General features: G+C 41.1%; 1 protein-coding gene across 1 annotated transcript in view; it reads left to right on the top strand.

Annotated features, from left to right (window-relative positions):
* The window catches only part of LOC120528572 (protein C9orf135-like), a 52,634-nt gene that overhangs the window by 5,412 nt on the left and 21,132 nt on the right, over window positions 1-26,090 (top strand). Inside the window, exons 2-4 of the mRNA XM_039752751.1 lie at window positions 3,875-3,986; window positions 7,670-7,791; window positions 10,994-11,062. Coding sequence (XP_039608685.1) covers window positions 3,875-3,986; window positions 7,670-7,791; window positions 10,994-11,062 — 303 coding nt within the window. The remainder of the gene's footprint in view (window positions 1-3,874; window positions 3,987-7,669; window positions 7,792-10,993; window positions 11,063-26,090) is intronic.

Raw genomic sequence — 26,090 nt, 5'->3', positions numbered from 1 at the left:
ATTAAAATCAAATAACATTCCATACCATGAGAAAGAGAGCTAGGCCAACAGAGTAAAACTTTAGTAGTAGGAAAAACAAACAAACTAACAAACAAACAAACAAACAAACAAATAAATAAATAGAATAAAAAAAGCGAAGAGAATCTGCTTCCTCAATTTAAATTTTATTCCAAAATGTTATTGAATAGATCCTGCTAGGTTTTAAAAATGTTTTGCACAGATCCTCTAAGTGAGAATTAGATTTTTTCCAATTTCAAATAATATATAACATTAGTTACCCACTGACTTAACAGAGGAGAGTTAGGATTCTTCCAGTTGATCAAGATAAGCCTACGTGCCAATACTGTAGTAAAGGCAATCACAGTTTGTTTGTCCTTCTCCATTTTAAGCCCATCTGGAAGTACAGCAAACACAGCAGTTAGTGGGTTAGGAGGGATTGAGACTCCAAGGCTGTCTGAAAGGCACTTAAAGATTTTGGTCCAGAATGATGTTAATTTGGTGCACACCCAAAACATGTGACCCAATGAGGTTGGAACTTGATTACAACATTTGCAGGTAGGATCTTACCCTAGAAACATTTTGGACAATTTTAAAAGAGACAAATGTGCTAGACAGATGATTTTAATTTGAATAATTATATGCTTTGCGCATATGAAGGTTGAGTGAATTCTGTGCATTGCTGCCTTCCACACCTTTTCTGAAATGTTGAGTGAGAGATCCTTTTCCCACTGTACTCTGGGATCTTTGAAAAGGGGGGTCTTTAAAATGTTTTTGTATATTACAGAAATGCTGCCGAGTCCTCATGACTGATAAATATTTTTTCGGAATAGAAGTAGGTAGTAGGTGAGGAAAGTTGGGAAGGTTTTGTTTAGCAAAGTTTCTACTTTGGAGGTAGTGAAAAAAATGTGTTGCTGGAAAGTTAAATTTGCAGTGTAATTGTCCATAGGATGTGAAGACTATGTCTATGTACAGATCTCTAAGTGATTTAATTCTGAATGTTTTCCAGACATTAAAAACTTCATACATTTGAAAGGGTGGACAAATGTGGTTATCATGCAGAGGTGCCCCAGATAAAAGCTTCTCTGTCTTCAAGTACTTCCTACATCGGTTCCATATTCTGAGTGAATTAAGCACAATTGGGTTGTTAGTATATTGACAAAAACTTGTACTTTTCGGGGTACAAAGCAAGGAATATAACGAAGTACTGCAGGATTTTATTTCTATTGCGGACCAAGCCTGTGTATGTTCATTTATTTGTTTCAGTGTCCAGGTTTTTATAGCTTGTATATTTGCTGCCCAGTAATAAAACTGAAAGTTAGGTAGAGCCATGGCACCTTCTGCCTTAGGTGAACTGAACTATTTTTGAGTGGAATATAATGGTGCAATGGTCTTGAGGGCTAGGGAAGCATCTGTAAACTATGCTAACCCGATTATTGTGGCTAGAAATGTGACCTAAGCTGGGAGGCAGCAGTGCTAACCAATTGTGTCCCATCCAACATTGTCTTCTACAGCTCTATGATGTCACAATGGATTCATGGTGCTCTGGAAAAAAAAGTGTACCTAATCTGTTGAATTTTCATTATTCAGTGAACAAGGTTACTGGTGAACCACTCAGAAAAACACTTTGGTGAACTTTGCCAATCAAAACTAATCGTAAGATTTAAAGTTTCAAGTGAGCAGAAGATATGTTGAATATCTCTCTTTTAGGAGTTGGCAAATGAGCTAATTGTTTAGCAAGGTCATTACATTGAATCATCGATTATCAACTACCATGTTACAGGGGCAATACCAAACTCATTGTTACAAAATGAAGGAGTAATCCCTATTGGTTTCTATTTTTTCTTTTGTTGTTTGAGCACTAAATCTTCCCCTATGATTTGTTGAAAGTCAGGTTCTTCTTCTATAGTCCAGCTATGCTGATGTCACGCATCACACATGCATACTCTACATTGTCCAGAAACATGCTGTGTTTGTGGCCACAAAATAGTATTATCCAAAATGTACAACACTAAAAACATTGTTGCCTAAAGGAAAACTCGAACACAAAAAGGCAATATGATTACAACGGGGTGAAAATAGTAAAAATCAAAACCTTAAAAAATAAATATCAGTAGCCTATCAAAAAAATAATTTATTGTCACATTCCTGACATGCTTAACTATGGCTATGTCCACACTACTACATTTTCATTTAAAATCGTTTGTCTCAGTTTTTGCCTTTTGTCAATTACTATCCCGGTATTTTAACCCCTGAAAATGAGTTATTAGAAACTACTCTCCAAAGCCATAAACTTCCGAAAATACCAACTCAGTGATGCATGTAAACAGGTGAAAATGAACACTCTAATTGCTTTATTCGTGCGAGGACACAGAGGAGTGGCTTTCCATGGTGCTTGTTGTGCTGCTTATCAGTATGCATCTGAATTGCATTTTATACAGTTTCAATGCTGCATACATGTGCAAAAGGCAAATAATTTACTGGTTGCTACAGTTTCGTGATAAATCCCTCTGGTTGATGACGTTACAGTCTCTTCAAGGAGTTTTCAACCAATGCATGTATAACCAGTCTAGTCGAACATCTGTGTCATATAGGATTGTTTTACTGTGGATGGAGACACTATGTAAATGATGTGAAAATACTAATGTGGACTGAGATTGGTTTTATTTAAAAGACTGTATTTTTTAACGAAAACATAATAGTGTGTATGTATGTAGCCTATGTAAGAGTGAGGGAATCAAAGGGAAAGATAATACTTAGTACCAAGGAAGTGGGTAGCTGCCCCCCAAGGACCTGCTATGACTGGACTGAGCCCTCTTTACCTTGTGTGGTGGCTTAGCAACTTGTCCACCTCTAAACTGACACAAAATTCTTTTTCTTACTTCTCATCTCTCCCTCTTAACTAAGTTCTCTTTCTCTCTTCTTCCAAACAATCTACCAAGGAGCCTTCACCCTATTTCTAGACTCAGTGAGTTGCACATGCTAAAGCTTTAAACTCCACCCTTAAGTTACTTCTGGTCCAATTTCCACAATCGATTGTGTAGTCAGAGATGGTCCAGTGATACAAGGTTAGAATTCCCCCAGCATCCTTTAGTTTTCTTAAAATCCTGTGCAGCTCTGAAAGGGTCAGGTCAACTTTACAACTCCCTAACTGCCTTTTTCTTTAAAGGGGCAGCACAGTCCCATTTCTCCCAGTCAGGGATTGTATAGTATATGCTAGTGGCTGGGAATGAAAGTACTGGTGTAATGCCAGTCCTATGTTGTCTTGCCTTTATAAGGGCAACTTGGTTCCATCCTCTTTAGCTTGGGATCTGTCATCCAGCGGGTATTGTGGCTACTTGCCAGACTTCTCTGACTTTTTTTTCTTTGTTGGAAGAGATTGAGATGCACTTTCTTGCTGCTGTCTAGATTAATGTTGAACTTTTGCCCTCAAATTACTCCTCTCTCTAATGTTTCTGTAGTTTCACTCCACTCTGGAATGTGGAGGTGTTGTTTCAGTGCTCAGGATTTACAGTAGGGTTTTACCCTTCCATGTGTCATCGTTGTAGTGCTCTTGATATCCCGGTTACTCTTCACATTTGCTTCAGCTTTGTTACATCCTCAGAGTTCTCCAAATTCATATTAATCATCATGTGTCCCAATAGTTCAGAAGTGGGAAAGAAACATTAGGATGTTACATGTGTGACAAACTATAATAGACAGCTATGTGAACAGAAAATCTAAATGGGATTAGCACTGTGAATTATTTAAAATATGCAGTGGTGCAGGCTAGACACTGCTAATAACTGAAGTTCTTAAGTGGCGATGCTTCTCAAGTTTCGACTATGATTAGACTTTGTTTTACAGATTTTTTTATGTTTATTCATTTTACCCAAAGGCACCAAGCTAGAGAAGCTGAACCAAAGGACTATGATGTTGCAGCTTGTCCAACAGGAAGAAAAGACCTGCATCTCTCTACCTACAGACATTTTTCCAATGGCAAAGCTGAGGTAGGCAGTGCCTTGTATTTATTCCCTAAAAATGTATGTGAGTTTGTATTTTTCAAAACTACTTAACTCTGAAGAGAAGCTAGATCAGAGTCTGCATTTTCATTTTTAATACAAGCTAATAATTAAAAGGTTAAGGTGTCATGGTGATGTAGTGGTTAGTGCTTCTGTCTAACTGATCCAATGTCCTGGTTTTAAATCTCACGCTTAGCTATTTCAGTGTGGGGTCTACTTTGGAATTACAGTTTTCCTTGCACATCCCAAAAGTTTGTGTTTCAGGTTACTGGCCAATCTACACTGGCCTCTTATAATAAGCAAGTATAGGTATGTATGTGTCAATTGGCCCTACAAGAGACTACAGACTTACCCACTACTGGTTCCTGTTTGATTCTGTTGGAGGCAAATGGGGTCTACACATCGTGACCATGAAGCTTGATTAAAAGTGTTTGACGATAAAAGGAAAGATGGATGAATAGTAAGGAGGCTGCTTGATTTTTAAATGACTTTTTTTTCCCTTCACACTTAATATCTCACTTTAATCATATTTGTCAAAAGTTTTGTCTAAAGAATCTACTTTTTGAACAGACAGATAAAGGCATTATATGGAATGTGGATAATTAATAATAATTATGGAGGAAGGCACTAGATACAGACATAAAATTCTGCAGCATTGAAGGTTCTCTAAAGCAAAGGGTCCTACATAATTCTTCCTAGAGCTGGCCACACAGTCAAACTGAGCAATCATAGGAGAATGGTCATGGTATGAGATGTGACCAAGAACCCAATGATCACTCTGGCTGAACACCAGAACCTGGTTGGAAATCGGAGAAACTTCCAGAAGGACAACCATTGCTGCAGCACTCAGACAATCTGGGCTTTATGACAGGGTGACCAGGCAGAAGCCTGTCCTCAGAAAGAGACAGAAATTAGCCTGCTTGGAGTTTTTAAAAGGACACAAGAGGAGAAAAAGATTTTCTGGTCTGATTAGAGCAATATTAGCATTATGTCTGGAGAAAACCAAGCACTTTTCACCACGTGTATAATGAAATGTCACCATTGAAGCATGGTGGTGGTAGCATCATGCTACTAGGTTGCTTTTCAGCAGCAGGAACTGGGAGACTATTCTAGTTGAGGGAAAGCTAAATGGAGCAAAGTCCAGAGGCAGCTTGGTGGCTGAGGTCTCCAGGACTCTAAAGAAATCCAAATCATATTATGTGGTATCATCTACTGTTAAATTCTGCTCCATACTTGTAAAATTTTTATTTTTATACTGTATTGAGGATTTGTTCTTTTCTGTGTATTGTGTTGTGTTGACCCCCTTCTTTATGACACCCACTGCACACCCAACCTGGAAAGGGGTCTCTTTTTGAACTGCCTGTCCCAAGGTTTCGTCCATTTTTCTTTTCCCTACAAGGTTTTTTTTGGGAGAATTTTTCCTTCTCATCTTAGAGAGTCAAGGCTGGGGGGCTGTCAAGAGGCAAGACCTGTTAAAACCCATTGCGGCACTTCTTGTGTGATTTTGGGCTATACAAAAATAAATTGTATTGTATTGTATATCCGTAATGAAATCCCCCTCCAGAGTGCTCAGGACCTAAGACCGAGCCAAAGATTCACCTTCCAACAGAACAATGAAAGTGCAAAGTAAAGGCCACATAGGAGTGGCTTATAGACAACTCTAGGAATGTATATGAGTTGCCCAGCTAGAGCTCATACTTTAACCCAATCAAAGAAATCTGGAGAGACCTGAAAATAGCTGTCTACTGATGGCCTCCATCCAACCTGGCAGGGCTTGAGGATATCTTAAGAGAAGAATGGCAGAAAATCACCAAAATCCAGGTTTACGAAGCTTGTCACATCAAACCTAAGAAGGCTTTAAGTTGTGATCACTTTTAAAGGTGCTTCAATTAAGTACTGAAAAAAAGGTCTAAACACTTGCTTCAATGTGATATTTCAGTTTTTTTATTTTCAATAAATCTGCAAAAAAATGGTAAAATCCTGTTTGATCCAGAAGCTTATTTCTGACACTTTAAAAAAAATTGCATTATTTTGCAAACGTATTGTGTTATTTCTCAATAAGTATGGTTACAATAGAACTGTGCAATTTTTCAAAAGTTTGCTTGCTTAGGACACACATTCTCTTTCCATCTACTGACAGCTGTAGAAGGAGAAGTGAAACACGTGGATAGTGTGCATTCAAGTGAAAAGCATTGAACAGAGATTTAATCCTGCATGTGCTGAGGGGTAGATTTAATCTGGCCAATTTAGATCCTTTGCACAGTACAATCAGACAGCCAATCAGAAAAGAATGTGGTGGGTGCAATCCATTAATTAAAACTAAATGTATAACTTTTGTTCAATTCTTGTTACAAATCTGTTCAAATTAATGCAATACTTACTTTGTAATAAGGAAATACTTTAGTGGAATAACACAATACTTTAGCAAAATAACACTTTTTTATTGACGAGAATAAGCTTGTTTTCACTTTGTCATTCTGAGGTACTGAATGTTGCCTGATGTGGGGAAAAAAATGAATGTAAATGTGAAAAAAGTGAAGCGGTCTGAATACTTTCTGAATCCACTGTAGATCAATGGTTTTCAAGTTAAGTCAAGAAATTTAGCATTTCTTCTTGTACCGTTCCAGGCTAACAGCACAGTTTCATTCTCTTGAGAAGTTAGCAATTGTGTTCACTAAACTCATTTTTATATTTGGAATTTGTGTCTCATGGAAAAATGAAAAAGGTTTTTGTCACATCAGTAACCCAACAGTTCAGATCAGGGGTCTCCAACCCAGTCCTGGAGAGCTACTGTGGCTGCAGGTTTTCATTCTAACCCTTTTCTTAATTAGTGACCAGATTTTTCTGCAAATTAACTCTTTGCCTTGTTAATTGTAAATGTTTACAATTTTTTATTTGTGAACTATGTAGCATTATTTGTATAAACAAGCTGTTTACTTTCAGTATTTACTTTAGAAACTTTAAGACCTTTCCATAAGTAGATCAATGTTTATTTTTCTATGTGCACACTTTTGGGCTACCCTTTATCCATTTCCTAATTTGAGTATTTGAGTATAACCTTGGATGGCCTGTGAATGACATATTGATCCTCATGGCCTTACTACCTCACACGGGGTCAACTTAGAGTTGGCAGTTAAGCTAACAGGTTTGTCTTGGGATGTGTAAGGAAACTGGCATACCTGGAAGAAATCCCATGCAGATGCATGGAGGTTATACAAAATCCACAAAGCTAGTGCCCAGGCTGGGCCCTGAGGGAGGAGTGCAAACTGCTATGCGAGTGTACTGAACAGTTTTTAAAGTTTATTGTAACTGTTTCGAATTTGTGAATGTGGATAGATGTTTGACCTTACAAATAAGTACTATGCTAAATTAGACTGTATTGAACCTAATGTGAAAAAGGATATGTGATTATGTTAGACCACTCTAATTACTGTTTTTTTGTTTCATATTATTATGGATAGTACAGAGGGTCATTGCATTTCTCAATATATTTTTTAATGTTATCACAACATTCAGTTTTTATTTCCTATCATGTCTATACACTTTATATAATACTGCTAAATGGTAATGTAATTTACTGTTTAGGACATTCAACCACTTTCTTACTGGAATCAGGCTTACTATAGCCTATCAATTTTACATTTCATATTTTTTACATTTTTATTTAATAGGGTTGGACAACATCTACAGAAGCTCAACTGTCTCAGCATCATTTAAAAAAAGACTATGAAGTGAAGGAAACCCCAAAGCCTTTTCTTTCAGCACGTAATTTTAGTGCAGCAGGATTTGAAAGGTAAGAAGAAAGCAGCCGGAGAAGGTTCAGATTCCAAACCTAAATACAATCAAGCAAATAAACAGCAATGTTTATTTCTATAGCAAATGAAAAAAGTTCAAAATGCTTTAGGAGACATCAGACAAGTGGGTACATGTAAAGAAGAACAAATTAAAATTAGATAAGAATAATTCAGTATGCAAAAAATAAATAACGCACATATGATAGATATACTGTAAAACTAAAAGAAATAGAGTCCTTAAATATAGAAATATAGAATTTTTTTTTAAGTTTCTAAATGTAAGTCTGATGATAAAGTCAGTTGGCCAGGTGGGCAGAAAAAAAGCAAAAACTTCAGTTAAACTTTAAGAAAATAAAATCTTTAGGGGTTTTAGGCCAAAAGACCACCCAGCCCCTACTGGGCATTCTACCTAACATAAATATCCTCAAGTTTGTCTTTATTTTTTTTTTAAGTCTTAATCTTAGAAGATTTGATGCAGTGGGTCTTGTGACAGGTTGGGGTACCTGCATTCATTCAAACATCACAAGTGGCTACACAGGACTTTGATCAGGTAGTAGTGGAAGAAACGAAAACAGAGAAAAGTGAATATTAATAAAGACTACAGAATCATTAAAATGTATGATACTTCTATGCATATCTAGTTTACTAAGAGAATGACTAAATATTTAATTAGGAAAAGGACAGATTAAAAAAAGTTGGTTTTTAAGAATTTTTAAAATGTTAGACAGTATTACCCTGGCATATTATCTCTTAGGAAAGTATTCCAGATTTTTGATACATAATAGCAAAAGGCCGCCGCACTACAAATTCAGTGCTTGGCTATTGGATTAATAAGCAGATGAAATTAAAAGTTCTGAGCTTATGATCATGAGTGTAGGGGGGCAGGCACTCGAAAATATAGGAAGGAGACTGATTATTTAAAGCTTTATAATCCATTAGCTGTATTTAAAAGTCAATTCTAAAGGAAATCTAAAGGTATCCAATGTAATGGTGCTAAAACTAGCGAAATGTGCTCAGATTTTTGCTGCTGCACCCTGCACTGACTACAACTGATTGATATCTTTCTTAGGTTAGATTAAGAAAAATCTTCTTAGGTAGACCAGTTAAAAGTGCATAAAGGTAAATTTATTATAAAAATGATGGACAGGAGTGTACAGGGATACGGAGATGAGATGCAAATAATAAGCAAAAATGAACCATGTTATACAAACACAGCCATATGGTGCTCCTGCTACTACTGGACCTCCACACTCCAAATAAAACTTGCATATGGCAAGGAGGCCCATTTTAAGACCCCGTACAGAACTGCTTCTAGTGTAGGCCAGGCTACCATTTCTGAGGTCAAGAAAAAGCTATGGAACTCCTGTTTAAACAAACCATACTCCACTCAAAAATGATCATTTCTATATCTGTTAATGAGCCCCTGTTGTTTATAGTGAAAGCCAAGAAAAACATTTAATCTAATATTTTCACAAAGAACAGAGAAAATTCCTGACACATTAGGCTTCAGCAGGGGCCAAAACTGAACAACAGCTAGCGATATCAAAATGCAAAATGATCCATGTCTCATAATTCTCATGTCAGGTCTCTAGCTGTGTGCTCACAACATTCCATGATGTTGGCTTAAATATTGCTAAGCAAACCTTTTCTGGAGAATCCAAGCTTTTGAACTGAAGACCTGCCTACCTCGTTCAAGATTTGTTTCATGGACATTTTGACATTACCTGTATTTTTCTGTTGTTCTCCTTTTTAAAGCCCATTGCATTAAGAATTTTGTCTACTCCAAACAAAGTGGAATAAGTAACAGATGAAAAAATGAGCAGTTTTTTGAGGGAATTATTTATTTTAATATTTTGATTAAATAAGCTTAAATATTGACCATTACCTGACACATTATGATTAAAGCCTGCTTTCATGTTAAAAATGGAAGAACAATATGTGGATATTAACTCATTGGCAACTGTAAGAGATGCCCTGGTTACAAAACATACATTTTTAATCTGATGTTGGTAACTATTTATGTCAATTGCTCCAAAGAGAGATTTTTTTTCAAGAGTGTATTTAATTAAGCCCAAGATAATAATGCTTTCTGTTGGTGGTGGGATCAAAGGAGGCATGCTAAAGAAATGCTTTTTCATTGGCAGACTAACTAATCAGTCCTTTCCTGCATCTTTTCCAACTTCTGTGTGAGGTTGATGTGGCTGATCAACCTACTCCAAACAACTCAGTCTTCAGTCAAGCTATTTTCCTTCAGACCTTCTTTGACTTTATCCATCCACGTCTACTTTGGCCGTTCCCATCACTCTTTAGCCCACATGTTCATTGTCTCTCCTCATCACAGGTTCATACCATTTCAATCTACAGTACTTTCCTGTACTTTCTCAGATCTCTCTCCCACTTTCTGATTGTCTTATATCTTATTCTGTCCTTTTTTGCAACTCCACACATTCATCTCAACATCATTTCTGCCACATCTAACTTCTCTTCTGCTCCCTTTACTGCACATGGCTCAGCTCCATACATCACTGCCAGTCTTACCACTGTCTTAAAAACCTTACCTTTAGGCCATTGCCTTCATTCTTTGAAACCTTTTTCTGGTTGCTCGATCACACTGCACTTTATCGGTTATTGTTGCATCTAGTTTTGCATCTCAGGCTACCACTGATCTTAGATAAATAAATATGTCCACTCATTTCAATAGCTCTCCCTGCAGGCTAACGTCTGAATCCTGATCATCATTAAACCTCATATATCCTGTTTTCTAACGGTTTATCTTCAGCCCTCTATCTTCTGAAGCCATTTTTCCTTCTCCAACTACACAACACAATGTCATCATCAAAAAGCATGCACCGTGGGGATTGGTCTTGACTCAACACAATCATAACCAGATCAAAGACTTGGAAGGCACTTGAAGATGTTCCCGGGGATCTTGTCTGTTACCCCAATACTGCTTTTAACCTGAGTCCTCGCTCCCTCATACAAATCCTGGACAATCCTCACATACTTCTCTGAAGCTCCTTTTTCTTTTCTTTTATGCACCTCCACACCTCAGTCCTTTCCTTCATATGTTGCCAAATCGCATAATAAAGTTTTATTATTTTTTAGTCTGAAAAAAATCCAATACATATAACAATTGCTGTGATATAAAAAATATTCTTTCCAACTGTGTAATACTCTTTATTTCATCCTTATCATTTCCAGGGAGACAGGCCGACCAAAGACTGGTTTTAGAGCAGTGTTACCTCGCCATCCTGCAGATCACAACAAAATGTACGTATTAATTATTTCCATTCAGATGAGCAGTGATATGAAGATTGCTTTGTATTGCTGTAGTTCTAAAGAAGATTTTTGTGGTTTCTAGTATACAAAAGAGTGTGTCAGATCTATAGAAAATTAAAGTGAAAGTCGCTCTGCCTGTTCCTCTTTTTCACTTCGCTTTACTATGCAATGGTTAAACAGAACAAAGCGAAATGCCTGGCTTGGCGAGACATACAATTACAAGGGTGGCTCCCAAACTGGCAAATGAATGGAAATGTATTGTGAATAACTGGTGAGATTGACTGCAATTGATGATTCAGGCAATACTGTAAAATCAGACTGACTCAGCCTCCCCAGCATGCAGGGGGCAAACCTATAAATGCAGACACAAACATTTGTTTTTTTTTTAATGAGATTTTGTGACCAATGATCCTAGGAGCTATGTTGTCCGGGGCTTTATGCCCCTGGTAGGGCCACCCAAGGCAAACTGGTCCTGGGTGAGGGATGAGACAAAGAGCGGTTCAATAAACCTCCAATGAAAATAAAACTGGACAACGTTTTCCCTTGCCGGACGCTGGTCACGGGCCCCCTCTGGAGCCAGGCCTGGAGGTGGGGCTCGATGGCGGCGCCTGGCCGGGCCTGCACCCATGGGGCTCGGCGGGCACAGCCGAAGAGGTAACGTGGGTCCTCCTCCCCATGGGCTCACCACCTATGGGAGGGGCCAAGGAGGTTGGGTGCAGTGTGAGTTGGGTGGTGGCCGACGGGACCTTGGCGGTCTGATCCTCGGCTACAGAAACTGGCTCTTGGGACGTGGAATGTCACCTCTCTGAAGGGGAAGGAGCCTGAGCTAGTGCGCGAGGTCGAGAGGTTCCGGCTAGATATAGTCGGACTCACCTCGACGCACAGCTTGGACTCTGGAACCAATCTCCTTGAGAGGGGCTGGACTCTCTACCACTCTGGAGTTGCCCCCGGTGAGAGGCGCCGAGCAGGTGTGGGCATACTTATTGCCCCACGACTCGGAGCCTGTGCATTGGGGTTTACCCGGTGGGCGAGAGGGTGGCCTCCCTCGCCTTCGGGTGGGGAAGGGTCCTGACTGTTGTTTGTGCGTATGCCCGAACAGCAGTTTGGAGTATCCACCCTTTTGGAGTCTCTGGAGGGTTGCTAGAGGGCATACCTTCTGGGGATTCCCTCGTTTTGCTGGGAGACTTCAATGCTCACGTGGGCAATGACAGTGAGACCTGGAAGGGTGATTGGGAGGAATGGCCCCGATCTGAACCCGGCGGTGTTTTGTTATTGGACTTCTGTGCTCGTCACGGATTGTCCATAACGAACACCATGTTCAAGCATAAGGGTGTTCATATGTGCACTTGGCACCAGGACACCCTAGGCCTCAGGTCGATGATCGACTTTGTGGTCGTGTCGCGGACTTGCGGCCATATGTCTTGGACACTCGGGTGAAGAGAGGGCGGAGCTGTCAACTGATCACCACCTGGTGGTGAGTTGGCTTCGATGGTGGGGAAGATGCGGTCAGACCTGGTAGGCCCAAAGCGTGTTGTGAGGGTCTGCTGGGAGCGGCTGGCAGAGTCCCCTGTCAGAAGTAGCTTCAACTCCCACCTCCGGCAGAACTTCAACCCGCCCCGAGGGAGGTGGGGACATTGAGTCGAATGGGCCATGTTCCGTGCCTCTATTGTTGAGGCGGCTGACGGAGCTGTGGCGCAAGGTGGTCGGTGCCTGTCGTGGCGGCAATCCCGAACCCGTTGGTGGACACGGCGGTGAGGGATGCGTCAAGCTGAAGAAGGAGTCCTATAGGACTTTTTTGTCCTGTGGGTCTCTGGAGGCAGCTGATAGGTACCGGCAGGCCAAGCGGAACGGCCGGTTGTTGCTGAGGCAAAACTCGGGCATGGGAGGAGTTTGGAGGCCATGGAGAGCGACTTTCGGACGGCCGAGGAGATTCTGGTCCACCGTCCGGCGTCTCAGGAGGGGGAAGCAGTGCAGTGTCAACACCGTATATAGTGGGGATGGTGCGCTGCTGACCTCGACTTCGGGACGTTGTGGGTCGGTGGGAGGAGTACTTCGAAGACCTCCTCAATCCCACTAACATGCCTTCCAATGAGGAAGCAGAGCCTGGGGACTCTGAGGTGGGCTCTCCCATCTCTGGGACTGAAGGGTCCAGAGGGGTGGATGAGATACGCCCGGAGTTCCTTAAGGCTCTGGATGTTGTAGGACTGTCTTGGTTGACACGTCTCTGCAACATCGCATGGACATCGGGGACAGTGCCTCTGGATTGGCAGACCGGGGTGGTGGTCCCCCTCTTTAAAAAGGGGGACCGGAGGGTGTGTTCCAACTATAGAGGGATCACACTCCTCAGCCTCCCTGGAAAAGTCTATTCGGGGGTTCTGGAGAGGAGGGTCCGTCCGATAGTCGAACCTCGGATTCAGGAGGAACAGTGTGGTTTTTGTCCTGGTCGCGGAACAGTGGACCAGCTCTTCACCCTTAGCAGAGTTCTGGAGGGTGCATGGGAGTTTGCCCGACCGGTCTACATGTGTTTTGTGGACTTGGAAAGGCATTCGACCGTGTCCCTCGGGAATCCTGTGGGGGTGCTCGGGAGTATGGGGTACGGACCCCTGATAAGAGCTGTTCGGTCTCTGTACAACCGGTGTCAGAGCTTGGTCCGCATTGCGGCAGTAAGTCGAGCCCGTTTCCAGTGAGAGTTGGACTCCGCCAGGGCTGCCCTTTGTCACCGATTCTGTTCATAACTTTTATGGACAGAATTTCTAAGCGCAACCAGGGTGTTGAAGGGGTCGGTTTGGTGGACTCAGGATTGGGTCACTGCTTTTTGCAGATGATGTTGTCCTGTTTGCTTCATCAGGCCGTGATCTTCAGCTCTCTCTGGATCGGTTCGCAGCTGAGTGTGAAGCGGCTGGGATGAGAATCAGCACCTCCAAATCCGAGAGCATGGTCCTCAGCCGGAAAAGGGTGGAGTGCCCTCTCAGGGTTGGGGGAGAGATCCTGCCCCAAGTGGAGGAGTTCAAGTATCTCGGGGTCTTGTTCACGAGTGAGGGAAGAATGGAGCGTGAGATCGACAGGCGGATCGGTGCGGCATCCGCAGTGATGCGGGCTCTGCATCGGTCTGTCGTGGTGAAAAAGGAGCTGAGCCGTAAGGCAAAGCTCTCAATTTACCAGTCGATCTACCTTCCTACCCTCACCTATGGTCATGAGCTATGGGTAGTGACCGAAAGAACGAGATCGCGAATACAAGCGGCTGAAATGAGTTTCCTCCGCAGGGTGTCTGGGCTTTCCCTTAAAGATAGGGTGAGAAGCTCAGTCATCCGGGAGGGGCTCAGAGTAGAGCCACTGCTCCTCCGCATCGAGAGGAGTCAGATGAGGTGGCTCGGGCATCTGATCAGGATGCCTCCTGGACGCCTCCCTGGTGAGGTGTTCGGCACGTCCAACCGGGAGGAGGCCCCGGGGAAGACCCAGGACACGCTGGAGGGACTATGTCTCCCGGCTGGCCTGGGAACGCCTTTGGGATTCTCCCGGAAGAGCTGGAAGAAGTGGCCGGGGAGAGGGAAGTCTGGGCCTCTCTGCTTAAGCTGCTGCCCCCGCGACCCGACCTCGGATAAGCGGAAGAGAATGGATGGATGGATGGATTTTGTGAGTTTGTGTTATTTTTCTGATCTCCCCTCTCCAATGTGTGACAAGTGGGTTATATATTCTAAAACATTTTTCATTAATGTCCAACTGTCTGTCTTTTCAATGTAGTTTTACTTTCCATCATGCTAAATGGGTATTTAAATATCGTACATAGTAGCAGAAATGTTTGATGTTACTAGTAATAACATAAGCTATACAGTAGTTTTTTTTTAATGGACGCTTATTTAAACATTTGAAAATGTTTCCTGTCTTCATCAGGTATTTGACAATACAGTAATACCTCGGTTAATGACTCCTCTGAGAACAAATCTCCTTTAAAGTAAAGCTGGCATTAAATGTGCTATGGCCCATGTGCAAATCTAAGTACCAGTCTGCTAGAGCACTGGGTGTTCATTGTGCAACTTCCTTACACTGAAGAGTCCCTGTCTGTTCTCGATATTGGGTGTGCTGTGAAACAGGAAATTATTTTACATGAGTGCTTAGCTATTTTGCCTATCCGGTACTTATATTAATAAAGTATTTTAACAAAGTAATAAGTATAATTTGCCCAGTATGTCACAAAAACATAAAGCAATACCTTTCTGAATTGTGCATTATAAGGAGGGGATGTCATGTTTCCGCCTGGGTTTCCCCCCTCAGCTGGGGTTCAAATTCATGTTTTTTGTTCATTTTTTATTCCTTTATTTATATTACTGTTACTTTTGTTGGATCTATGCATTATTCTTTTTTTTTGTGTCTATCTATGCAAGCAGTTTTGTAGGTAGTTCCTTAAGAGGTGGAGCCACCTGCCAATAATGGCCAGGAACTGTACTTTGCCTTATAAATCCAGAGGGTCTCCCACAGTTTCCGGTGGTTCAGTTCAAATGCACTAGAAAGTGTTGGTTAGTTCTTGTGTTTTCTCTGCTAATAAGATGTCTTTTTTCTGGATTCCTGACATTTTCCCTTGTTTTTGCATATTCTCTGGATTTGTGATATGGGACTTTGTTTGCTTGGATTGCCGTGTGTTTTAGGCAGCTACATTTTGCTCTATGGAGCTTCTTGTTGTATGCTACAGAGCTAATATGTAAAAATAAAACTTTTTTCTTTTTACATTTTGTGTTTGCCCTTTTATTCCCTTGGATTTGGTGGTATATCCCCCAGTAGTGGGCATTATTGGAAGTGCTTTTTGGAACTTGTGTGTCTTGGAACTCCTAGTTCATAACATCAAGCTGGGGTATGTCTCTTTGTTCATTTTTGATTCTTTTTACATTAATTATATGTATTATTCTTTATTTTTGGTTTTGTCTCTGTATATAAGCTGATTTTGTTAAGTTCCATTTATTTTGTGGGAGGTCCCCCAAAATGGCCACCTGCCAATCACTCATAGACACTGCCCTCCACCCTATACATTCAGAGGGTCTTCCACAGTTCCTGGTAGTTCGATTTCATTGTGAATGCCTTCTGGAGTCAATGAGCTAGCTGTGTTTTGCTGTTCTTGTGCCCTTTGTTTATTTTGGAATTTTGACCTTCTTGCTGTTTTATCAACCACTCCATTTGAATTTTTCATCAGGACTTTGTTGAACTTGATTACATTTGTTCCAGGAAATTGTATTTAGCCTTTATGCTCCACATAGATTCATTTTGATTGGAATCCTTTTTTTAAAAGAATAAATCCTTAATTTTATAAAGATTTGGTCCTTATTACTAGCCAGGTCCCCCTCTAGTGTACATTATAGGAAGTGTTTTTGACTACATGCTTTGGAAGTCTTTAGTGCTTGGGTCTCCTAGTTCACAACAGGGGAGAAAGTGGAGAAAAGACATGCCATGTTATAAAATAAATGGGGGTTAGGACCCATGCAGGAAAGCAGCTGATGTAGGGTGTGGAAAAAAATGATTCAAATTAAGAGCAACTATCCGCAAGCACATCATAGGTGTTTGTTCTTTGTGAAAGTATTCAGGAAAGTGAGGTAGATGGTGTTGTCTCTAACCTCAAGTGAGGTGTAAAGTAGAGATGGTGGTATAAATGTGTATGCCAGTGGAAGAGGCAGCTAAGAACATATGCAGCCATGGAAAATCCAGGTGACAGCAGAAGCTGCACCAATGTTTTCATGTTCCTCCCATGGTAAATCTACCTCTGATAATGACATTTCTTATAATGAACTAAAGTCCTGGAATATATCCAATTCATTACCTGAGTTATTATTGTAATCCTGAATTTTTACATTATGGTGTACCGTATATACTCACGGATAAGTCCTCCCACAGATAAGTCAAGACTTGATTTTACAGTATAATTTCTGGTAGATTATAATGTTGGTTGTATAAGTCAAATGTGGAAAACTCACGCTTTTGGTTAAAGGGATTATGATATGCTAATGCCCACCTGAGAGATTAACCACAGAGCACACTGACTTTTTATTTGTATGTGGGTGCGGCAATGTGCTGTATCAGCGCGTACTCCTAACCTCTCAGTCTCTCTCTCGCTATTGTGCCTATGTGACCACACAGTAATACCTGAACTATTCCGAACTGACGTTTGCACTGATTTGTGTTTTTTGTATCTCACACCCTCATACACCTTTTTCATAACAGCATCCCTTATCTACAATGGAGCATTTGATAAGAAGAAAATATGAAGCTGGCTTTAAATTAGACATCATTGAAGTAGCAAAAGAAATTGGTAACTGCAGTGCTGCAACAAAATTCGATGCATCTGAGAAACTAATGCGAGGTTGGAGGAGGCAAAAAGATGTTAAAAAAAAAATAAAGTGATGCATTTTTGAATGGGCGTATAAGTCGGGGTCTGATTTTATGATTGATTTTTTGGGTTTCAAGACCTGACTTATACGTGAGTATATATGGTAATTATTATATTGAAACAGAAAAAGTTATTAAACAATTGTTTGAAGTGTTAACCTATTGCTAACACAATTAGTTTTCCAAATATATAATATTACTTACACTGTGAACACAGAGACCAGCATGTGAAATACACCCTGGTAAGGTAAGGGGGTCCCATTATTGCTACATCATTGGCTGAACACCAAAACTTTGCTCTGGAACTGAAGGATATACAAATAACTTAATAAAATGCTATCGCTTACAGATTTTAAATAATTTAAATAGACTAATCAGATTATGGTGGCGCAGTGGTAGTGCTGCTGCCTCGCAGTTGGGAGATCCGGGTTCACTTCCCGGGTCCCCCCTGCGTGGAGTTTGCATGTTCTCCCCGTGTCTGCGTGAGTTTCCTCCCAGAGACATGCTGGTTAGGTGGACTGGCGATTCTAAATTGGCCCTAGTGTATGCTTGGTGTGTGTTTGTGTGTGTCCTGCGGTGGGTTGGCACCCTGCCCAGGATTGGTTCCTGCCTTGTGCCCTGTGTTGGCTGGGATTGGCTCCAGCAGACCCCTGTGTTCGGATTCAGCAGGTTAGAAAATGGATGGATAATCAGATTGTACTTGGATATGCAATCTCCAAACGAAAGACACATCACCTTATGCTTCTGACCAGTGTCTCACAGAACAGCCACGACACTACATTTCTGTATGAGATAGCGGATCGTGTCAGCCCACTTGCCATAGCGGAGCTGACTCCAACTTTAACAGGTGCAACACTTTCAGTTCAAATTTCTTCTTTCAAGACAATTTAATTGTTCTGTTTGATCGTTTTAAACAATCTAAAATTTATGAAAAGAGAACTTTGTTGCATTTTATTTGTTTCAAAGCACAGTTAAGCAAAGCTAAATTGCTTTAAATCCACCATGCCACAGACCAGTTCTGCAGCTCTAGTTATTTAAGAACATGGATGGCAGAAGCATAGCATTTTGAGGGTAAAGTAGGCTGCAATAAAATGAACCACCCTAACAATGATCTTCATCTGAATTTATATTTGAGCAGATTTTCTCACAAACCAAGTATTAGGAACTATGGAATTTATAACACTAGGTTTTTAAAATATATTTTCAGGGATCCCCAAATTTTGATTTTGTGGCTTGCAGGGGATTGTAAAGCTTAATTAGGGGGTCTCTAACCTTCCACCTTGGCAGACACTCTAGCAGGTTTAGAATAAAAGCAACACCTAAGGCCAAAATCACACTAAATGACTTTGAGATGTTAGATCTCATTGCCTTGAGGGTGTCAGATTGTGCAATCAGGAATCACAATGTTGTCAAAGACAACACAGTAAACAGAACTGAAAGATGAAACCTTAGACAAAACATGCAGGGGCCAAAACCATAAGGACAGAAGATCGTTCATCAAACTAAATACGTGAAACAAAAATTGAAGTTGATATTATCTAGCCAGAAAGTTTCTGTTATGCCTGTTGTGAACACACGACAGAGCATGGCTAGTCTGTGGCAAGGATGCTCACTGCTAGTCGTATACCTCTAATTCAGCATTCTGATTAATCTGCTGGCAAAGGGTTATAGAGAGCAACCACTGAGTGGTGAATAGCAACAAACCACAAGTCTCCTTGAAAGGGTGTAAGTCATTTTGAAAGTCATGCTGTATTGTAGCCAGACATGGGCTACAAAGAGTAGCTCACCATAGTACTCTTACGTAACCAGAGCCAAAAAACAAAAGAAACAAATCTGAGACAAGAGTTATGAGTCAAAAATCAGGGTGCCAAATTCAATATTATCAAATAATTGTTAAGTCGTCAAATAGATATCTGGGAGAAGATGCACTGAAATTTATTGTTGAGTCTTTGTGATGTGAGTCATGGAGGTCATGCTTACAAATAAAGGCAAGGTCCACTAGCAACCCATTATGCATGATGTAACACACTTAAGAATTAAATTAAAAAATACAAAAGTAAGGAAAAAATAAAACAAAACACTAAATACACAATTTACACAGTTGTTGTTTAACTCCTTCTTCCTGCAGTTATTGGTGGGCTGTCAACCTTGATGTTATTTGTGTAACTGTCTGTCTGATGGGGTAAGAGTCAGGTGATGCACCGTTTGTCGGGTGCCTTAATGTCTCATAGAAAGTAGGCAGATTTCACCTCATCATCATTAAGATCTTATTCAGACATCAAATGCAGAGCTCATTTGAATTTCACTTGAATGCTTAGTTGTACTAAGGACCTGAAGTACAAATTAAATTCCAAACTCTCCCACGCTCCCAGTCTTGCCGTCCAGTATAAATTGTCTGTTTGTATTTGCATGTCTAATGTGTGACATTATAGACTGGTGTACATTCAAGGAAGAAACAAACAGTCCTAGCTTGATGGTTTGGTGTACCTTTTGAAGTTATGGAGTTCAAAGCTAATTTAATCTAAATTTCAAAATATTTAAATTTCACACATTGATTTTTCAATGTCCTGCAGTAACAATATTAGAATAAACTCCCGACGGGCAAGATGTCTATCATGGGTTTCATTTCATGTGGGGGATAAAAGTTATCTGAAGAAACCCAGATGTGCACTTGCATATAATTCCAGTTTTTACAGAATCAATCTGATTTTGGAACTTAATTCCATCTTTCAACTGTACTTTTAATAATTCTCCATTTTTTTAAAGATCAAATTTAAACTCACTATATTAGAGAATTTGGTGACTTTTACTTAGTTTACTTAAAATATGCATTGCACGTCAGTAATCATTTTAAAATTGAAAGGCTCAGTTCATTTACATTATTAAATGAATATCTTTTTAAAATGCATTAAACTGCAGTCACTTGTTGTGATAGCTTTCAGAATTATCATTTGTGTCATGATATCGTTCCACTTATTTTATTTGGGGGAGAAATGAAATTGTTATTTTGAATTTTGGCTCAATTTGTTCAGAAAGTAATCCAAGATAGTCTGTCTTATTTATTTAAAATAAATAGCAAATGAAAGTGCAGTGGCAAGTATAATATTGCTCTAAATGCAGAACAACCCGAAAAGTTAATTTAACAAAATGAAGTGAAGTGATTATATTTAATATTGTACCAGTAACATCACAACATCATTATTTTGACAGTGGCTTTCTTCACAGGTGGCACCATGAACTCAGCATAGAAAATTGTTGTTACGATCAGTTGATGGTCATATGGACATGATACACGACATCACATGGGAGTGGCATGTGACTTCCCTTAGCTATTATAAACGAAAGGCTGTGCACACAGTCTGGTATCCAGGCTTTGGATCTGCTAAATAAAGCAGCAAATATGAGAACACAGAGAGGGAAAGGATCATATTTTAGTGTTGGGATCATTTAGGAGCTTAAAGTTTGGATTTATTATGAACTTTGAGGTACAATTTTTCACATTTACAGTATTTAGTGCTCCAACCTATTCTGACCACTGACTATTTCTTTTGCTTTGTCACTGAAAGAAAGCCCTTGAGTTTCTGCTCTTTAAGTCCACCAGACTTGCTATTTTTCCATGTTGGAGACAACATAGCCATTTTCCATCTGGTCTTAATAAGACTTTCCCATACTGATTAGCCAAAATGCTGTCTGGACATAGTTGGTTACTCCATGACAACTCATAAAATTTTGGTATTTGAAGTACATAAAGGCAAAATAGAACATCTTCAGAGGAGTTGAATTGGCACAGAGCAGTAAACATCTTATGGTGTATGCCATGAATTGGCAAAATGCCTGTTGTACATCATGCATTGAGGACTTGTAGACTTCTCTCTTTTAAACATATTTTCTAGTAAATCATCTTTCAATGAAATCAATGATGTATTACGAGATTAGGGTTAGGGAGCTCTTGCAAACAGGTCAACTGATAATAAAAATAAACAAACATGGCACAGAGTCACACTTCATTACTTATCATTGTTCAATGTATTATACTTTAGAGATTTTGCATTGCAGAAAAACTGGGTCAAATAATGAATCCTAGCACAGAATGGAAAAACTGAAGTTTTCTCTCTTTTCTCTCTTCACTCAAACTTGAAAACTGTTTCCAAGCCAGACTGCCAGAGCTGTTAATGTGGTCTGAGTAATCATCAGTAGCTGGCAACTTCAGTGTCAAGCGACTTCTTTTCTATTTGTAATCTGAAAATTCTGGTGGTAGTCAGGAGTTTTTATTTCTCAGAAGCCTCTTTTTCTTGCAGTGCATAAGCATATTTCAAATTTCATTGCATTATTGAGTTTATTCAAAGAACACCTCAAAACAACAGATTAGATTTGACAAGCTTGAACATTGTTTATAGACTTCTTAACACCTTAAATGCTTATGGCCTAGTTACTAACCTCTTTTCTGTTTAAATACACATTGTTTTGCGTACCCATTATGTTTCTAAGATCCTTTCTCTTAATCAAGTTTGAGGCTCAAAACAGGATCCATCAACAGAGACCACAGGGCATGAGCATTTTGCAAGAGCAGACACCCTGAACAGTTGGTTCTTGTATAGCAAGCCTAATGCTAACCCAGTAACATCAAAACTGGAGGCAGAGGACAAAACGTTTTATATGGTTTAACTTGGAACAGCTGGCAATGAAGGCACAACATTATGAAACATGAGTTTCTGGCACCGCAGGAACAAGAACCGTTTTTGCTCTAAAGCTAAAGGTTGTGACTTGATTTGGAGAAAAGGGCCAAAGGCTTGGAGGCTTGATGACCTCCAGTTAGACAGCAATCAGTTCTTAAACTATGAAGATGCCATAGACAATAGAAGTAGTGTAATGTACTTTGATCATTTATCATCTTGTAACGGCCGACCCCTTATTCCCAGCCGGCAGCTACACCTCCAAGACCTGTGGCCTGGATAATTGACTGAGAAACCTTTCCTGTCAAGCCGTACTCCTACACAGATAAACTTTCCCCAAAGCAAAACTGACAATATATATATACAAATCCCCTCCCTTGTCCACGTAACATATAACACACACCACACAAACGACAAATGACTGGCAAACAGAATGATTATGAACTTGGGTCCGATACGTGATTAAATGTCCTGAATACGGGTACTGATTAATGGCGATTGTAATGTTTGTATTTCCCGGCGTTTGGAACAACCTCACCGTGATTCCTCGGCGTGCGGCGAATGATGATTCGACCCCGGGGTCTTCAGCGGCAAGCAGGTTGAAAGGCAGTCCAGATGAATGAAAAACAAACTGGATGAAAGCGCAATGGAATGAAACGGCAGGCAGGTTGTAATCGTGAATGCGATATTGGTTGTACTCCTTCTCTCTCCCTCGTGCTGGTCTCTCCTTTTCGTCTCCTCCTCTACTCCTTAAATAGTCAGTGACGGCAGTAATTGATTGATTGATCTACAGGTGTTTTCCAGATTAGTGATTGTGAACTCCTCCCATCATCCGTCCTCCTTTACGGGGACAACATTAACTGATACACATACACGTAGTCAATGGGACAATGAAACGAGACACACACAGCACTGACATTTAAACACTATGTGGCACCGCTACATTCCCCCAACCTTGGACAAGGGAGGGCGGCACGGCTTGAGGTTGGCCACATGGATGGTGTCTAACTTGGAGGCAGCGCCGATACTTTGGATCTGGAAATTGACTGGACCTGTTTGATGAATGATTTTAGCTGGACCTAACCATTTAGGCGCTAGCTTGGCGGAGAATTTTCTGCTGGCATCTGAGAGATGGTGAGCTCTAATCCAGACCAAATCACCCGGCTGGAAGTGCGCTTCCCTCCGCCGGGCATTATATAGCTTGGCGTGTCTGGATGTCGAACTCACCAACCTCCCTTGGATTCTCCGCCGTAAACCCTCTACCTTAATCAAATTATTGTAACCGGTGGTTTCTGGACTAGGGGTGCTGGGAAGGAGTCGGTTGAGTGGGCCCTTAAGCTGTCTGCCCAGCGCAACCAAAGCAGGCGTCTCACCTGTGGCTTCATGCACCGCGGTGTTCAGGGCAAACCGGAGCTCGGGGAGCCATTTATCCCAGTCCTGATGGCGTTCACCCACATAGGAGGCGATCATGTTCTTCAGGGTCCGGTTCACTCGCTCCGTCATGTTGGCCTGGGGATGGTAGGCGGTGGTGAGGTTTTTCTTCACTCCCCAGGCTGCATAAAGTTCATCCAATATGGAGCTTGTGAACTGCGGACCCCGATCTGAGATGATGTTTCTTGGCACCCCAGCTGGTGAAGATTTCGTTCTTCAGGATGGAGCATATTTTGTTAGCCCTTGCATCGGCTAACGCAAACAGCTCCACCCACTTCGAAAAATAGTCCACTACCACCATCAGGACGGTCTTCCTCGAGCTGGTGATAGGAAATGGCCCCATTAGGTCGACTCCCAAAGTCTCTCCTGGTCCATCTGCGATTGTCGATTGAAGTAATCCCGCCGGTTTACCAGGTGGGTTTTTTAGTTGTTGGCAGGTGGCACACGTCTTCACGTGGTGGCACACGTCTTTCCGGACAGACGGCCACCACGCAACCCCCAGAATCTTTAATAAAGTTTTTTCCTTCCAAGGTGACCACCTAAAGGACTGTCATGGTAGTGCTTCAGAAAGTCGGGGACGAGCTCTTCCGGGACCACCAGTTGATGTTGCAGACCCCCAAGGGTGGATGGAATAGTCCTGTACAAGACCCCCTGGAGGTCCACAAAGTGTACCCGGTCAGTCCGCTGATGCTCCAGCCCTTCCCTGATGTTCTGGCAGAATGGACTGGTCGCTTGTGCTTGGGCCAGGTCTTCAAGGCTCCTTGGCAGAGGGAGGATCATCTTTTTCGCCTCTGCCAAACACACCATCCCCGACGGCTCCGATACCTAGACAGTGCATCCGGCATGATGTTACCACAGCCCTTCCGGTAAGTCACCCTGAACGTAAAATTCTGGAGGCGGAGGACCCACCTGGTCAGACGGGAGGAGGTCTTCGGGTGATTGAACACCCAGGTCAGAGCGTGATGGTCGGTGTACACTTCGAATTCAACCCCCTCCAAATAATGTCTCCATTTCTCCACAGCCCACACGACAGCCAAGCACTCCTTCTAAGCTGTCGAGTAGTTCAGCTCAGCGCCTCAGAGAGGGCACCACTTATGTAACGGCCGACCCCTTATTCCCAGCCGGCAGCTACACCTCCAAGACCTGTGGCCTGGATAATTGACTGAGAAACCTTTCCTGTCAAGCCGTACTCCTACACAGATAAACTTTCCCCAAAGCAAAACTGACAATATATATATACAAATCCCCTCCCTTGTCCACGTAACATATAACACACACCACACAAACGACAAATGACTGGCAAACAGAATGATTATGAACTTGGGTCCGATACGTGATTAAATGTCCTGAATACGGGTACTGATTAATGGCGATTGTAATGTTTGTATTTCCCGGCGTTTGGAACAACCTCACCGTGATTCCTCGGCGTGCGGCGAATGATGATTCGACCCCGGGGTCTTCAGCGGCAAGCAGGTTGAAAGGCAGTCCGGATGAATGAAAAACAAACTGGATGAAAGCGCAATGGAATGAAACGGCAGGCAGGTTGTAATCGTGAATGCGATATTGGTTGTACTCCTTCTCTCTCCCTCGTGCTGGTCTCTCCTTTTCGTCTCCTCCTCTACTCCTTAAATAGTCAGTGACGGCAGTAATTGATTGATTGATCTACAGGTGTTTTCCAGATTAGTGATTGTGAACTCCTCCCATCATCCGTCCTCCTTTACGGGGACAACATTAACTGATACACATACACGTAGTCAATGGGACAATGAAACGAGACACACACAGCACTGATATTTAAACACTATGTGGCACCGCTACAATCTTATTCAAAAGGCTTTTACAAATCAGCCCAAGATGTAATACAATACAATGCACACCTCATTTTCTCACTATTTTCAGAAATCTGGCAATTTCTTTAGTGCCCTCCATAATGTTCATATGCGCAGGAGAAAGCATAAGGGGACAAGCCCCTGAAACAAGCGGAAGATGGCTACATTAGAAACTTGGCAGAGCATCACCAGAGAAGAGCCTCAGCACCTGGTGATGTCTATGAATCGCAGACTTCAAGCAGTTATTGCAAGTAAGGACTATGCAATAAAGAACTAAATATGGCTGCTTAATACACCTACCATTGCTGTGTCCCAAATATTATATTGGTGCCTTGAACTGAGGGGACCATGTAGAAAAATTATCATTTCTACATGGTGTGACCGAAATGCTTGCAAATTCTCTTAAATGAAAGTCAGCAATGTGCACTTTAATCATGTCTGAATTGTTTGATTTGTAACTTTACATTGTGGAGCAGAGAGATAAATTAGGGAAAAATGTGTCTTTGTCCCAGACATTATGGAGGGCACTGTAGGTCTCCAGCCGTAATTGCATTTATGTCATTTCTCTCTGAATGTTTACTTTTTTCAAAAAGGCCTTGTTTTGCAGCTAGTATATTGTCTCATATTGTCAGTACAAGCTAAACACATTTATATGTGCATGAATGCAACCAAAACCTGTCAAAAAATATATAAATGCTAAATAATTACATATATTTT

This window comes from Polypterus senegalus, chromosome 4, assembly GCF_016835505.1.
Source record: "Polypterus senegalus isolate Bchr_013 chromosome 4, ASM1683550v1, whole genome shotgun sequence".
Lineage (NCBI taxonomy): Eukaryota > Metazoa > Chordata > Cladistia > Polypteriformes > Polypteridae > Polypterus > Polypterus senegalus.
This window is presented reverse-complemented; position numbering and strand designations above follow the sequence as displayed.